General features: G+C 49.0%; 1 protein-coding gene across 6 annotated transcripts in view; it reads left to right on the top strand.

The window, feature by feature from the left end:
• The window catches only part of LOC105482017 (protein tyrosine kinase 2 beta), a 136,041-nt gene extending 123,958 nt beyond the window's left edge, over positions 1 to 12,083 (top strand). For 4 of the 6 annotated variants that reach the window (XM_011741865.2, XM_011741861.2, XM_011741862.3 and 1 more), the window contains 8 exons: positions 3,367 to 3,513; positions 3,661 to 3,696; positions 4,098 to 4,122; positions 5,735 to 5,781; positions 6,755 to 6,892; positions 7,130 to 7,210; positions 10,988 to 11,167; positions 11,606 to 12,083. In XM_011741865.2, the coding sequence (XP_011740167.2) occupies positions 3,367 to 3,513; positions 3,661 to 3,696; positions 4,098 to 4,122; positions 5,735 to 5,781; positions 6,755 to 6,892; positions 7,130 to 7,210; positions 10,988 to 11,167; positions 11,606 to 11,668 (717 nt within the window). In that variant the 3' untranslated portion in view covers positions 11,669 to 12,083. Of the gene's footprint in view, positions 1 to 3,366; positions 3,514 to 3,660; positions 3,697 to 4,097; positions 4,123 to 5,734; positions 5,782 to 6,754; positions 6,893 to 7,129; positions 7,211 to 10,987 lie in introns of all 6 variants that reach the window. The other 2 variants (XM_011741866.2, XM_011741864.2) reach the window with 1 other exon arrangement.
• The last annotated feature ends 285 nt before the right edge of the window (positions 12,084 to 12,368 follow it).

The raw sequence follows: 12,368 nt of genomic DNA, 5'->3' as shown, positions 1-12,368 counted from the left end.
AGTCTGTGGGATGCCATACCAGCATTGGGATGGCAGCAGTCTCTCTCTTGAAGACCTCACAAAAATTATACAATTCAAGGCTGGGCACGGTGGCTCATGCCTGTAATCCCAGCATTTTGGGAGGCCAAGGTGGGTGGATCACTTGATGTCGGGAGTTTGAGGCCAGCCTGGCCATCATGGTGAAACCCCGTCTCTACTAAAAATACAAAAAATTAGTCAGGTGTGGTAGTGTGCACCTGTAATCCTAGCTACTCGGGAGGCTGAGGCAGGAGAACACTTGAACCCGGGAGGCAGAGGTTGCAGTGAGCTGAGATCACACCACTGCACTCCAGCCTGGGCAACAGAGCAAAACTCTGTCTCAAAAAAATAAATAAAATAAAATAAAAATAAAAATAAAAATAATACAATTCAATAAACAGTACGGCTTGCTGTGACTGGTGGACGCTGTCCTCGGTGCTGAAGGAGGGAGGCTCTGCTTTCAAAGCGCTTACAGTCGACCAGAAGGATCAGGCCAGGTACACACTTACCTGTGATGCAAGCCAGAAGGTCGTGGGTATCACAAAGTGGGAGTTCAGAGAGGAGGATAACCCTTTCCAGCTTCTATTTAAAAGCTGGGCCTTGAAAGATGGGAAAGATGTGGACAGGAGGAAACTGAGATTCAGGAAATAGAAGAGGCAGAGGCTTCAGTAGGAGCCAAGACTGAGTGGTGGGAAACCACAGGACAAGTGCAAGAACTGTTGGACTACAACAGGAAGGGTACTTGTGGATGTTGAAATAAGGCCAACAGATGGGTCATAGCCAAATTATGGAAGGTGTCACGACTTACAAGAGTCATTTTAAAACACCATGAGTACCCAATTCCTTTTAAGAATAGAATGTAATTAGCAATGTAAGTATCCATTATCTAATAAGAATATTGGAGACGCATTTCGGCAAAACCAACCTCAAAGAGATTCCATTTTTTTAAGTGTTCATTTCTCTCCTTGAGTTTTATTATGAAATTGGAAGGCATCAGGATGTCTCCTAATCTGTGTTTGTTAAAATACATGGTATGATCAGGCCTGGGGCATGCTAGGCATTTTAGTGGTGGAATCTTCTCTCAACACTTATAAACTTACAAATACTTATAAATGCTTGTAGAATTTTCTTGATTCTAGTAACGCATCCCACTGGTACTTAACCAGTATATTAAGTACCATACTGATATGAAGAGTACTGGTACCATATTCTTCCTTAACCCATACATTTTTCTCACATCCAGAAATCCCTAGCTCTATATTTGGAACTTTTGACACTGAGTTCCTGTTTGTCACTATTTGTCAACAGCCTGGGGCAGCCATGCCATTGTGTCTGCAGGTGTTGACATTTAACTGGGGATTTTTATGGCCTTAAAATGTCCTCATTTTGGAGTATCAGCCTCTGATCAACAAAACCTGTTTCATTTTTGTCAATTCCATGATTATAAAATACTCTTAAATGCTGGAATCTGTTTTCCTAAAATAAAGTCTAGCTCAGTGGTTCTCAGCTAAGTTGTTTTCCCTCTCAGAGGACATTTGACAATGTCTGGAGGCATTTTTGTTACAACTGGGGAGGTGCTATAGGCATATATTGTGGGGAGACCAGAGATGCTGCTCAGCATCCTACAATGTACAGGAAATTGTCCTGGAAATAAAGACTTGTCTGGTTCCAAATGTCAACAGTGCTTAGGTTGAGGAGCCCTGGTCTTACTAGTATTTACTTAACCTCATGAGAACAAGAATATTGCACAGTTTAAAATCACTGTCCTCCCAGCACCCAGCCCTGCCACATAGTAGTTGCTTAATAAATAATTGTTGAATAGATTAATGAATAAAGAATATTTCAGCAAGGAACCTAACTTGTGGGGAAACGTGTGATTAGAAATTGAGGTTAGTAATTGAGGCTCAGTGTGCACTAAGTAAAACATCCCAATATAACCACTTTTAAACCATATTGCAATATTCAAGTGTGTTTTGTAGAGCTTAGTGAGGAAAGTCTTTTAAGAGGCTTGGTAGGGATTATTGCTTGCTAAAAGTAGACAGAGATAATTGTTAGCATCTTCTGCAAGTGACTTGTATGCAAATGGCCACTTCAAAGGCAAGGAACTGAGAGACCTGCCAGGTTAGATGTCACAGAAAAATCCTGCCCTAGCAAAGGCAACTCCTGGGTTTTGTGCAATGAAAAGGATGCCAATAATATTCCTCCTCCATCTGTCCAGGAGGTCAGGGTCACCATGTGCTGCACAACAAGAGAAAAATAGTTTAGAGGCACTGAGCAGATATTTATACAAATGAACCATGGGGGAAGATTGAAGGAAAATAGGAAGACATGGAATACTTTCTATTTAGGAACTAGCAGCTAAAACTATGAATAGGTCCAATGCCCTAGAGGTAAGTTAAGGCAAGAGTTAGATTACTAGATCTAGGGAGAGGAAACATTTATCTTATCTCTATCAAACTATATTTCTTTGAATTTTGTTTTTCATGTTATCTATTAGTTCATGCATTTCTTCTAATCATTGGTTAAATAACTCAAGCTATGATTGCATTTATCTTATCTCTGTAGTGCTGTATTTCATGAAATTTTGTTCCTATTTTATCCCTTAGCTCATGCATTTCTCCTAACATTTAGTTAAATAACCCAAGCTATTATCTTAATAAAGAGTATGTCTTAATAGGAAGGCATGATTGGTGGGTGCATGCTGTTGCTTGTTCTCTCAGGCTCTGCTCATTCATGGACACACGTGGGACTGCACACCGTGAGGCTAGAGGCAGCACCCCTGTCTCTCAAAGCTTCCAGACCTGCCACCTTGGTCCTTAGGTGGAGATAGCATCAGAACGGTGTGATGCTCTCCAACTAAGCAAAGCCAGCCCCTTGGAAACCCTTTGGATGCTTTTTAGTAGATTTTAAAGTAGATTTTAATAGACTTTAATAGGTTTTCTTTTTTAAATCTATTAAATGACAACAACCATCACAAACATTGAGATAGTAGTTTTCTTTTTTAAATCTATTAAATGAGAGCAACCATCACAAATACTGAGATAATGGTAGAGCAGTCACTTGATAAAATATCATGAGCAGATCATGTAATCATTTGAATACAGCGCACGTTGAGCAATATGGGTTCTTGGGTTTGGTATCACATTGCAACACAGGCACATGCTTCGGGTTGATATCCGGTAACCATCTGCACATATAGCTCTGGGTTTCAGAACAAACTTATGAGAAAAAAGCAGCTGGCCAGGCCAAGGCTTGCTGCTGCCATGAGGTTCTTCAGAGGACTGTCCCTGCCTGAGTCTGAGAGCACGGCTCATTGCATCCTCTCCCTTCTCTCTGCCGTCCTCCTAGGAGGAGGACTTCATCCGACCCAGCAGCCGAGAAGAGGCCCAGCAGCTGTGGGAGGCTGAGAAGATCAAGATGCGACAAATCCTGGACAAGCAGCAGAAGCAGATGGTGGAGGACTACCAGTGGCTTAGGCAGGAGGAGAAGTCCCTGGTGAGCACCCCAGGAAGGATGTCGGTGCCCTGCACCCATCTGTGTGCTCTTCCACCTCCTCAGGTGGCTGGGGCAAGGGTCCCCTGCATTCTTGGTGCTTTCAGCTCCAGAATTCTAAGTCCTTTGCTCTTGTTTCTTCCTCTGCAGGACCCCATGGTTTATATGAATGATAAGTCCCCGTTGGTGAGTCGCCAATAGAGGCCTCTTCCTTCATGCCAAGGCCTGGGAAGGCCTTGTCCACCATAGGACCCCACCCTTGCTCCTACCCCCGGGCCTGCCCAGCTCCTCCTCAGTGGCTTCCCGTGTTGGGAGGGTGTCTTTTCCTTTTCTGCCAACCCCTACGTGGCCCTTTTCCTGAAGTCTCCTGTGATTGCACCCTTAACGCTGTCTGTGGCCCTCCCCAAGGCCCCTCGGCCTCCCAGAATGGTAGCTTTGGGTCACAAGCTGCTCCCAGAAGCACCCCTGACCCCACGGCTGTAATCTCTAAACACACAGTGGAGGGACTGGGGAATGGGTAACAGGGGAGGGGGCTGTCTCCAGAGCCGCATAAGTGACGTTCACGCTCTCTTTCCTCCTTCCTCCAGACGCCAGAGAAGGAGGTCGGCTACAGTGAGTGTTCCCGCCCTTCTTCGGGGGGTTTCCGCTTGGCACCTTGCTCAGAACCGCCATCCTTGCCCACCGCCCAGGGCAGGGAGCAGAAGAGTCTGTCTGCGTCTCCTGTAGCATCAGCTGTGATTTAATTCAGAGCACGTGGGGCGGGCCAGCTTCTCCTCCACTCCCTCCACCCCATTCCTCTCCCTGTCCAGCGCCCTGCCCATCTCTCTCTCAGCGGCCACATCCTCAGGCCCCTCCTCAAGTCATCCCCCACCGCATTAGTTTTGAGGAGTTGGGAATTCTCTCTTCCTTATTTCCTGCTCTGTCAGAGGCTCCTGCGGGGAAAGTTAAGCAGTGCCACCTGCCTCTCCCAGTTCAGATTCATCTTCTGTAGGCCTGAGGGACAAAGGAGAGAAAGTGGGAGGGGCAGCTGAGCCCTCAGGCTCTCTCCGGAAGACCCTGTTGAAGGCAGGGAGGGAAGAGCCAGCAGTAAGCCCGGGGCCTGGAGGGGTGGCACTGAGGAGGAGCAGGATGACAGCAGTCACAGAACTGGACACAAGTCAGACATGGGCCTGGGACCATTTATTATCTTCTGAGGTACAAGGTGGTTAAGTAACTTGTCCAAAGTCACACAGCTAATAGTTAGCAAAGCTCAGATTTGAACCCAAGTCTTCTGACTTTAGGGTCCCTTCTGAGCTCACTCTCTTATCTTACAAATGAAAATTAAGGCCCTGGGAGTGTGAGCTGCCTGGGGTGGTCGCAGAGCTCTTTGGTGGCAGAGGTGAGAATAGAAGGCCAGGTGTGATGGCTCACACCTGTAATCCCAGCACTTTGGGAGGCTGAGGTGGGAGGATCACTTGAGCACAGGAGTTTGAGACTGGCTTGGGCAACATAGCAAGACCTCATCTCTACAAAAGATTAAGAATATTAGGCATGGTGATGCATGCCTGCAAGCCCAGCTGCTCAGGAGGCCGAGGCAGGAGGATTGCCTGAGCCTAGAAGGTTGAGGCTACAGTGAGCTGTGATCACGCCACTGTGCTCCAGCCGCGATGACAGAGCAAGCCCTGTCTCAAAAAAAAAAAAAAAAAAAAAAGGAACAAAGTGTGCTGAGTGGACTTGTGTATGTCTTTGCTCTTCAAAGTGGGAGTGAATAGCATGCTTCTGCTGCAATTTTGCTTCCTTCAGCCCCAAACACTCCTGGAAAACCATTAGAGAATCCACACAAATGTACTCTATGAGCTGCTGTCTCCCCAGGGTGGGGGCACCACAGGCACCTGATGGCTTCAGAGAGAGGTTTCTTCCCTTCAGATTACCCAGCACTGTCCCTCAGGCCTTGTGTCCATCAGGCAGGAACCCCAAGCCAGAGCTGGGGCACCACTGCAATCCCCCTATCTTGCTGGGACTTTGCCTTTTTCTTCCTATAAAAGGGACAACAGTGCTGTCCCTGACGACTGTGAAACCAGAGAGACCAGGAGGTTCTTTCTCCTTCCTGCTTCCTGGATTCAGAGTTAATTCCCTGAGGTCTCCTGGTGGTAGAGGGGAGGGGGTTCATTTGATGTCAGCAGGTACGAAGGGAAGGGTTGGAGTGCTGAGAACTGCCCCCCACTTGCTGTTCTTTTTGTTGCAGTGGAGTTCACAGGGCCCCCACAGAAGCCCCCAAGGCTGGGCGCGCAGGTATGTGTTGGCTCCGCTGAAACTGATAAGAAATGAGAGTGAGAGTTGCACAAGACTGAAGACCATGGACTATGAAAGCTTCACAGTTCTCAGAGTGCAGTGCAGTGTCCTCATTGTACAGATGAAGCCCGGGGCAGGGGGAGTGGGGTGGGGTGCCTTGCCTAAGGCCACACAGCTAATTCATGAAAAAGCAAGAGGAAGAACCAATCTCCCACCCTTCATCCCCCTCCCAGACTTGGAGTAGAACTCCCTGGTCCAGCCTCGGGGAAAGGGGTGTGGGCTCCCTCCCTCTTCTGAGCCTCCTCACTTGGTTTCCATTTTTCTTACATCCATCTGGGGTGGTGCTGGCTTTCTTTCCTCTGGAACAGTGATTCTCAGCCTTGGCTGTCCATTACAATCACCCAAGGAACTTTGAAACCCTCTGCACAGGCCAGGTGCAGTGGCTCACACCTTTAATCCCAGCACTCTGGGAGGCCATGGCAGGAGGATTGCTTGAGCCCAGGAATTCAAGACCAGCCTGGGCAATATAGCAAGAACCTGTCTTTACTAAAAATTGTTTTTAAAAATTAACTGGACTTGGTGGCATGCCTGCTACTCAGGAGACTGAGGCAGGAGGATTGCTTGAGCCCAGAAGATCAAGGCAGCAGTGAGCTATGACTGTGCCATTATACTCCAGGCTGTGAGACCCTGTCTCTTCAAAGAAAAAAAGCCTACCTGCACCCTATGTCCAGGCAGTGGTTCTATTAGTCTGTTGTGAGGCTACCACTAGTATTTTGTTAAGGCTCCCTGGCTGGAAACTGCCCCAGAAGTGGACAGGGGCATTGCATCATGGGACAGGGCATGATTGTTCTAGAGAATAGTCCTTTCAAATCGGGCTGGTGGTGGAGGTGGCCGCAGTAGTGCCTGCCCAGGAGAGAATGGTGCCATGCTCTGGCTCTCCTCCACTCACTGGCCACCTGTGTCTTCCCCTCAGTCCATCCAGCCCACAGCTAACCTGGACCGGACCGATGACCTGGTGTACCTCAATGTCATGGAGCTGGTGCGGGCTGTGCTGGAGCTCAAGAATGAGCTCTGTCAGCTGCCCCCCGAGGGCTATGTGGTGGTGGTGAAGGTGAGAGCAGGGCCGGGTCGGGGAGGTGGAGGCAGCTCAGCTCCGCCCTGAAGGAAGGAGAACTGCGCTTCCTGTTGGCTGGCCCAGCAGATCCTGTTAGAGCAAGCTGGGCCCAGCGAATTGAGTCCCAGGCCGCTCATGGGGGCAAGCACCACCCCCGGAGAGCTCTCCCCAGGGGAAACCTGGCTGTCTCCAAAAGCCAGGAGTGGCAGCCATCCTGCCCCTTTCTCTCCTCAGAACGTGGGGCTTACCCTGCGGAAGCTCATCGGGAGCGTGGACGATCTCCTGCCTTCCTTGCCGTCGTCTTCAAGAACAGAGGTGAGTGTCCCATCCCAGACAGCGCCATAGGCTGTTGCTTTGCTTCTGCACCCCCACCTGTTCCTGCTTATGCTTCCATCAGAGGCTCACGAGGGCTGCCTGGGCAACGTCATGTCTGTCCACGGAGTCCCCACCAGCTGGGTTCTGTGTGGCTCATCCCATCAGCTACCACCAGAGGGCTGAGAGGGTACCCAGGGACGTGGCCAGATGCTAGCGGGGATTTCCTAGTTCAGGTCTCCAGATAATGGCAGTGAATTCTTACTGAGGTTATGCTAAAGGGGACACACCTTCCTTTCCCCCCTCCTATTATCGTTTGTCTGGTTGCCTTGCCGTCTGTGTTAAGATTAACACGGATGAGTCATAGAAATAGCACTTAAGGTTTCTTTAATTATTTAATCTGATTTTCTTTATTTAAATGAGAAGCAATCACTGAAAATCAAAACAAGAGTCTTGGTGCTCCACGAGATGGTACCTGCGGTAGGGAGAGTAAAGGCCCCCAAAGATGTCCACATCCTAATCCCTGGCACCTGGAAACATGCCCCCTTCCATGGCAAAAGAGACTTTGCAAATGTGATAAAGTTAAGAACCTTGAGATTGGGAGATGGTGCTCAGTTATCAGACTGGGCCCAGTGTTGTCACAGAGATCCCGGGGTCAGGGGTCCTGATCTTACCAGGATCTCTGTGACAACACTGGCTGGGTGTGGCAACTCACATCTAGAATGCCAACCTTTGGGGAGGCCAAGGCAGGTGAATTGCTTGAACTCAGGAGTTTGAGACCAGCCTGGTCATCATGGCAAAACCATACAAAAATTAGCTGGGTGTGGTGGCCTGTGCCTGTAGTCCCAGCTGCTCAGAAGGCTGAGGTGGGAGGATAGACTGAGCCTAGGAGGTGGAGGCTGCAGTGAGCCGTGGTCACACCACTGCACTCCAGCCTGGGCAGCAGCGACACCCTATCTCAAAACAATAAATAAATAAAACAAGAGGGAGGCAGTGTGTGACAAGAGACACACGGTCAGAGTGACAGATGTGATGGATGAAGGAGGTTGCAGGCTAAGGAAGGCGGCAGCCTCTTGGAGCTGGAGAAGGCAAGGAACAGGTTCTCCTCTGGAGCCTCCAGGGAGAACCAGCCCTGTGGCCACTTTGACTTTAGCCCAGTTGGACCCACTTCAGACTTCTGCCCTTCAGAACTATAAGACAATAAATCTGTGTTGTTTTGCGCCACTAAATTTCTGGTAATTAGTTGCCAAAGCCATAGGCACGCAATACAGTGCCATGGGACGTTTGTTGGTTGTCCGCCTGGAGCCCTTTGATCCCCTGCTTCCCAGCGGCCAGCCCTGCGGCACAGATGACTACCACATCCCGCCACTGTCCCTACTGTCAGTGGCTGCCCAAGGCAGGAGAAGGCAGGAGAGTTTGGGCCAATTCCTGGCCTCTCTCTCAGGGGCAGTAACAACCCATGCAGGAGCCCTAGGTGGGGCTGTGGGGCTGTCTCATCTCAGTTAAGAGCTCCTTACCCTTGGGATGCCAACCCATTCATTCATTCATCTACTTCATTTGTAACTACCTCTTGGGCACCAGCTACGAACAGGCACACCTCATTTTATTGCACTTTGCTTTCATTGCACTTCCCAGATATCTCATTTTTCACAAATTGAACATCTGTGGCAACCGTACAATGAGCAAGCATATTGGTGCCATTTTTCCAACAGCACGTGCTCACTTTGTGTGTCTTCACATTTTGGTAATTCTCACAATATTTCAAACGTTTTCAGTATGATTATAACTGTTATGGTTGGTGATTGGTGATCGGTGATCAGCGATGTTAGTATTGTAATCATTTTGAGGGGCCATCATAAACTGTGCCCACAGAAGACTTATCAATAAATGTTGTGTGTGTTCTGACTGCTCCTCCGACCATCCATTCCCCTATCCTCTCCTTGGGCCTCCCTTTTCCCTGGGACACAACAATATTGAAATTAGGCCAGTTAATAACCCTACAGTGGTCTCTGCATGTTCTAGTAAAAGGAAGAGTCGCCCACCTCTCACTTTAAATCAAAAACTAGAAATGATTAAGCTGCGTGAGGAAGGCATGTTGAAAACCAAGATAGGCCAAAAGACAGGCCTCTTGTCCCAGTTAGCCATGTTGTGAATGCAAAGGAAAAGTTAGCTACTCCGATGAACACATGAATGATAAGAAAGTGAAACAACCTTATTGCTGATATGGAGAAAGTTGGAGTGGTCTGGATAGAAGATCAAGCCAGCCACAACATCCCCTTTTCCCAAAGCCTAATCCAGAGCAAGGCCTTCAATTCTATGAAGGCTGAGAGAGGTTCAGGGAGTTGCAGAAGAAAAGTTGGAAGCTAGCAGAGGTTGGTTCATGAGGTTTAAGGAAATAAACCACCTCTGTAATATAAAAGTGCAAGGTGAGGCAGCCAGTGCTGACGGAGAAGCCGCAGCAAGTTCTCCAGAAGATCTAGCTAAGATCATTGATGAAGATGGCTCCACTAAACCACAGATTTTTCAGTGTAGATGAACGACTTTCTATTGGAAGCAGATGCCATCTAGGACTTTCATAGCTAGAAGAGAAGTCAATGCCTGGCTTCAAAGCTTCAAAGGACAGGCTGACTCTCTTGTTAGGGGCTAATGCCGATTGAAGCCAGCGCTCATTGGCCATTCTGAAAACCTTAGGGCCCTTAAGAATTAACCTAAATCTACTTTTCTTATGCTCTATAAATGGAACAATGAACCCTCGAGGACCGCACATCTGTTTACAGCATGTTTTACTGAATATCATAAGCCCACTGTTGAGGTTTACTGCTCAGAAAAAAAAAAAAAAAGAGAGAGAGATTATCTTCAAGTATTACTACTCATTGACAATGCCTCTACTCAAGAGCTCAGATGGAGATATAGAAGGAAATTAATGTTTTCACTGTATCCGTTCTGCAGCCCATGGATCAAGGAGTAATTTCTACTTTCAACTTCTATTATTTAAGAAATACATTTCTAAGGCCATGGCTGCCATAGATAGTGATTTCTCTTATGGATCTGACTAAAGTTCATTGAAAATATTTTGGAAAGGATTTACCATTCTAGATAATATTAGGAACATTTGTGATTCATGGGAAGAGGTCAAAATATCATTAACCATTTGGAAGAAGTTGATTCCAACCCTCATGGATGATTTTGAGAGGTTCAAGGCTTCAGTGGATGGCTGAGCAGTGCCTCACGCCTATAATCTCAGCACTATGGGAGGCCGAGGTGGGAGGATCAGCTGAGGTCAGGAGTTTGAGACCAGCCTGGCCAACATGGTGAAACCCCATCTCTACTAAAAATACAAAAATTAGCCAGGCATAGTGGCAAGTGCCTGTAATCCCAGCTACTCAGGAGACTGAGGCAGGAGAATTGTTTGAACCCAGGAGGCGGACGTTGCAGTGAGTTGAAATTGCACCACTGCACTCCAGCCTGGGCGACAGGAGCAAAACTCAGTCTCAAAAAAAAGATCAGATTCGCATTTTAGAAAGCATGAGAGGATGTTTCCATGAAGGGATGGTCGGGCTGGGCCTACACAGGGTCGGCTGGGGTCTGAGATGTCAGTCCTTGTAGACCTGACTCCACCCTGCACTAGGTGTTGCATTCAGCCCACTCCTAAGTCTGATTTGCTTCCAGGGAACTTCTGATTGCCTTGGCCAGCACGCAGGTGGACACCTCTGTGGCTTCCCTATCCTCCAGGCATAGACTTTGTGGCCCCTCAACCTGTCCTGTGTGATCTTCCTACAGATCGAGGGCACCCAGAAACTGCTCAACAAAGACCTGGCAGAGCTCATCAACAAGATGCGGCTGGCCCAGCAGAACGCCGTGACCTCCCTGAGTGAGGAGTGCAAGAGGCAGATGCTGACGGCTTCACACACCCTGGCCGTGGACGCCAAGAACCTGCTCGACGCTGTGGACCAGGCCAAGGTTCTGGCCAATCTGGCCCACCCGCCTGCAGAGTGACGGAGGGTGGGGGCCACCTGCCTGCATCTTCCGCCCCTGCCTGCCGTGTACCTCCCCTGCCTTGCTGTTGGTCATGTGGGTCTTCCAGGGGGAAGGCCGAGGGGAGTCACCTTCCCTTGCCACTTTGCACGACTCCCTCTCCCCACCCCTACCCCAGGCTGTACTGCTCAGGCTGCAGCTGGACAGAGGGGACTCTGGGCTATGGACACAGGGTGAGGGTGACAAAGATGGCTCGGAGGGGGCACTGCTGCTGCCTGGCCACTCCTCCCTATGCCAGCCTGGTCCGTGCAGGGGGCTCCTGGGGGTGGGGGAGTGTCACGCGGTGCCCCTAGCTTTATATATGGACATGGCAGGCCGATTTGGGAACCAAGCTATTCCTTTTCCTTCCTCTTCGGCCCTCAGATGTCCCCTGATGCACAGAGAAGCTGGGGAGAAGCTTTGTTTTGGGGGTCAAGCAGCCAGTGAGATGAGGGATGGGCCTGGCATTCTTGTACAGTGTATATTGGAATTTATTTAATGTGAGTTTGGTCTGGACTGACAGCATGTGCCCTCCTGAGGGAGGACCTGGGGCATAGTCCAGGAACAACCTAATTGGGAGTCCAGGCACAGGACGCTGTGTTGTCAGCAAACCAAGCATCAGAGGGAAGAAGCAGAGAGATGCGGCCAAGATAGGACCTTGGACCAAATCCACTCTCTTCCTGCCCCTCTTTCTCTTTCTTCCTTTACTTTCCCTTTCTTCTTTTCCCTCTTTTCTTACTCCTCCTTTTTCTCCCCCCGACCCCCATTCTCATCTGCACCCCATTTTCTCGCGTGTTTGCATAAACATTCTTTTAACTTCTTTCTATTTGACTTGTGGTTGAATTAAAATTGTCCCATTTGCTTTGCGGTTTGTTTTGTTTGTTTGACCCGCCCTTTGTGGGAGAATGGGGACTGTGAGCCAAGCCTTGGAAGAAACCGATTGTGTTCATGTTGGACGGAGATCAAGGGCCGTCCAGCGCTGGGCATCGGCCAAGGAGGGACAAACGGCGATGCCCGGCAGTGGGTCAGGGGTGTGCGCTGGCCTCTTTGCCCTTGCAGGGGCCGTGGGGGGCGACTTTCCAGGAGGGACCCAGAGCAGTCCCCTCCATGGCCACATGAGGAATGCCATGTCATTTCTCTCCCAGTG

Source organism: Macaca nemestrina, chromosome 8, assembly GCF_043159975.1.
Source record: "Macaca nemestrina isolate mMacNem1 chromosome 8, mMacNem.hap1, whole genome shotgun sequence".
NCBI lineage: Eukaryota > Metazoa > Chordata > Mammalia > Primates > Cercopithecidae > Macaca > Macaca nemestrina.
Note: the sequence above shows the minus strand (reverse complement) of the source record. Positions and strands in the feature narration are given on the sequence as shown.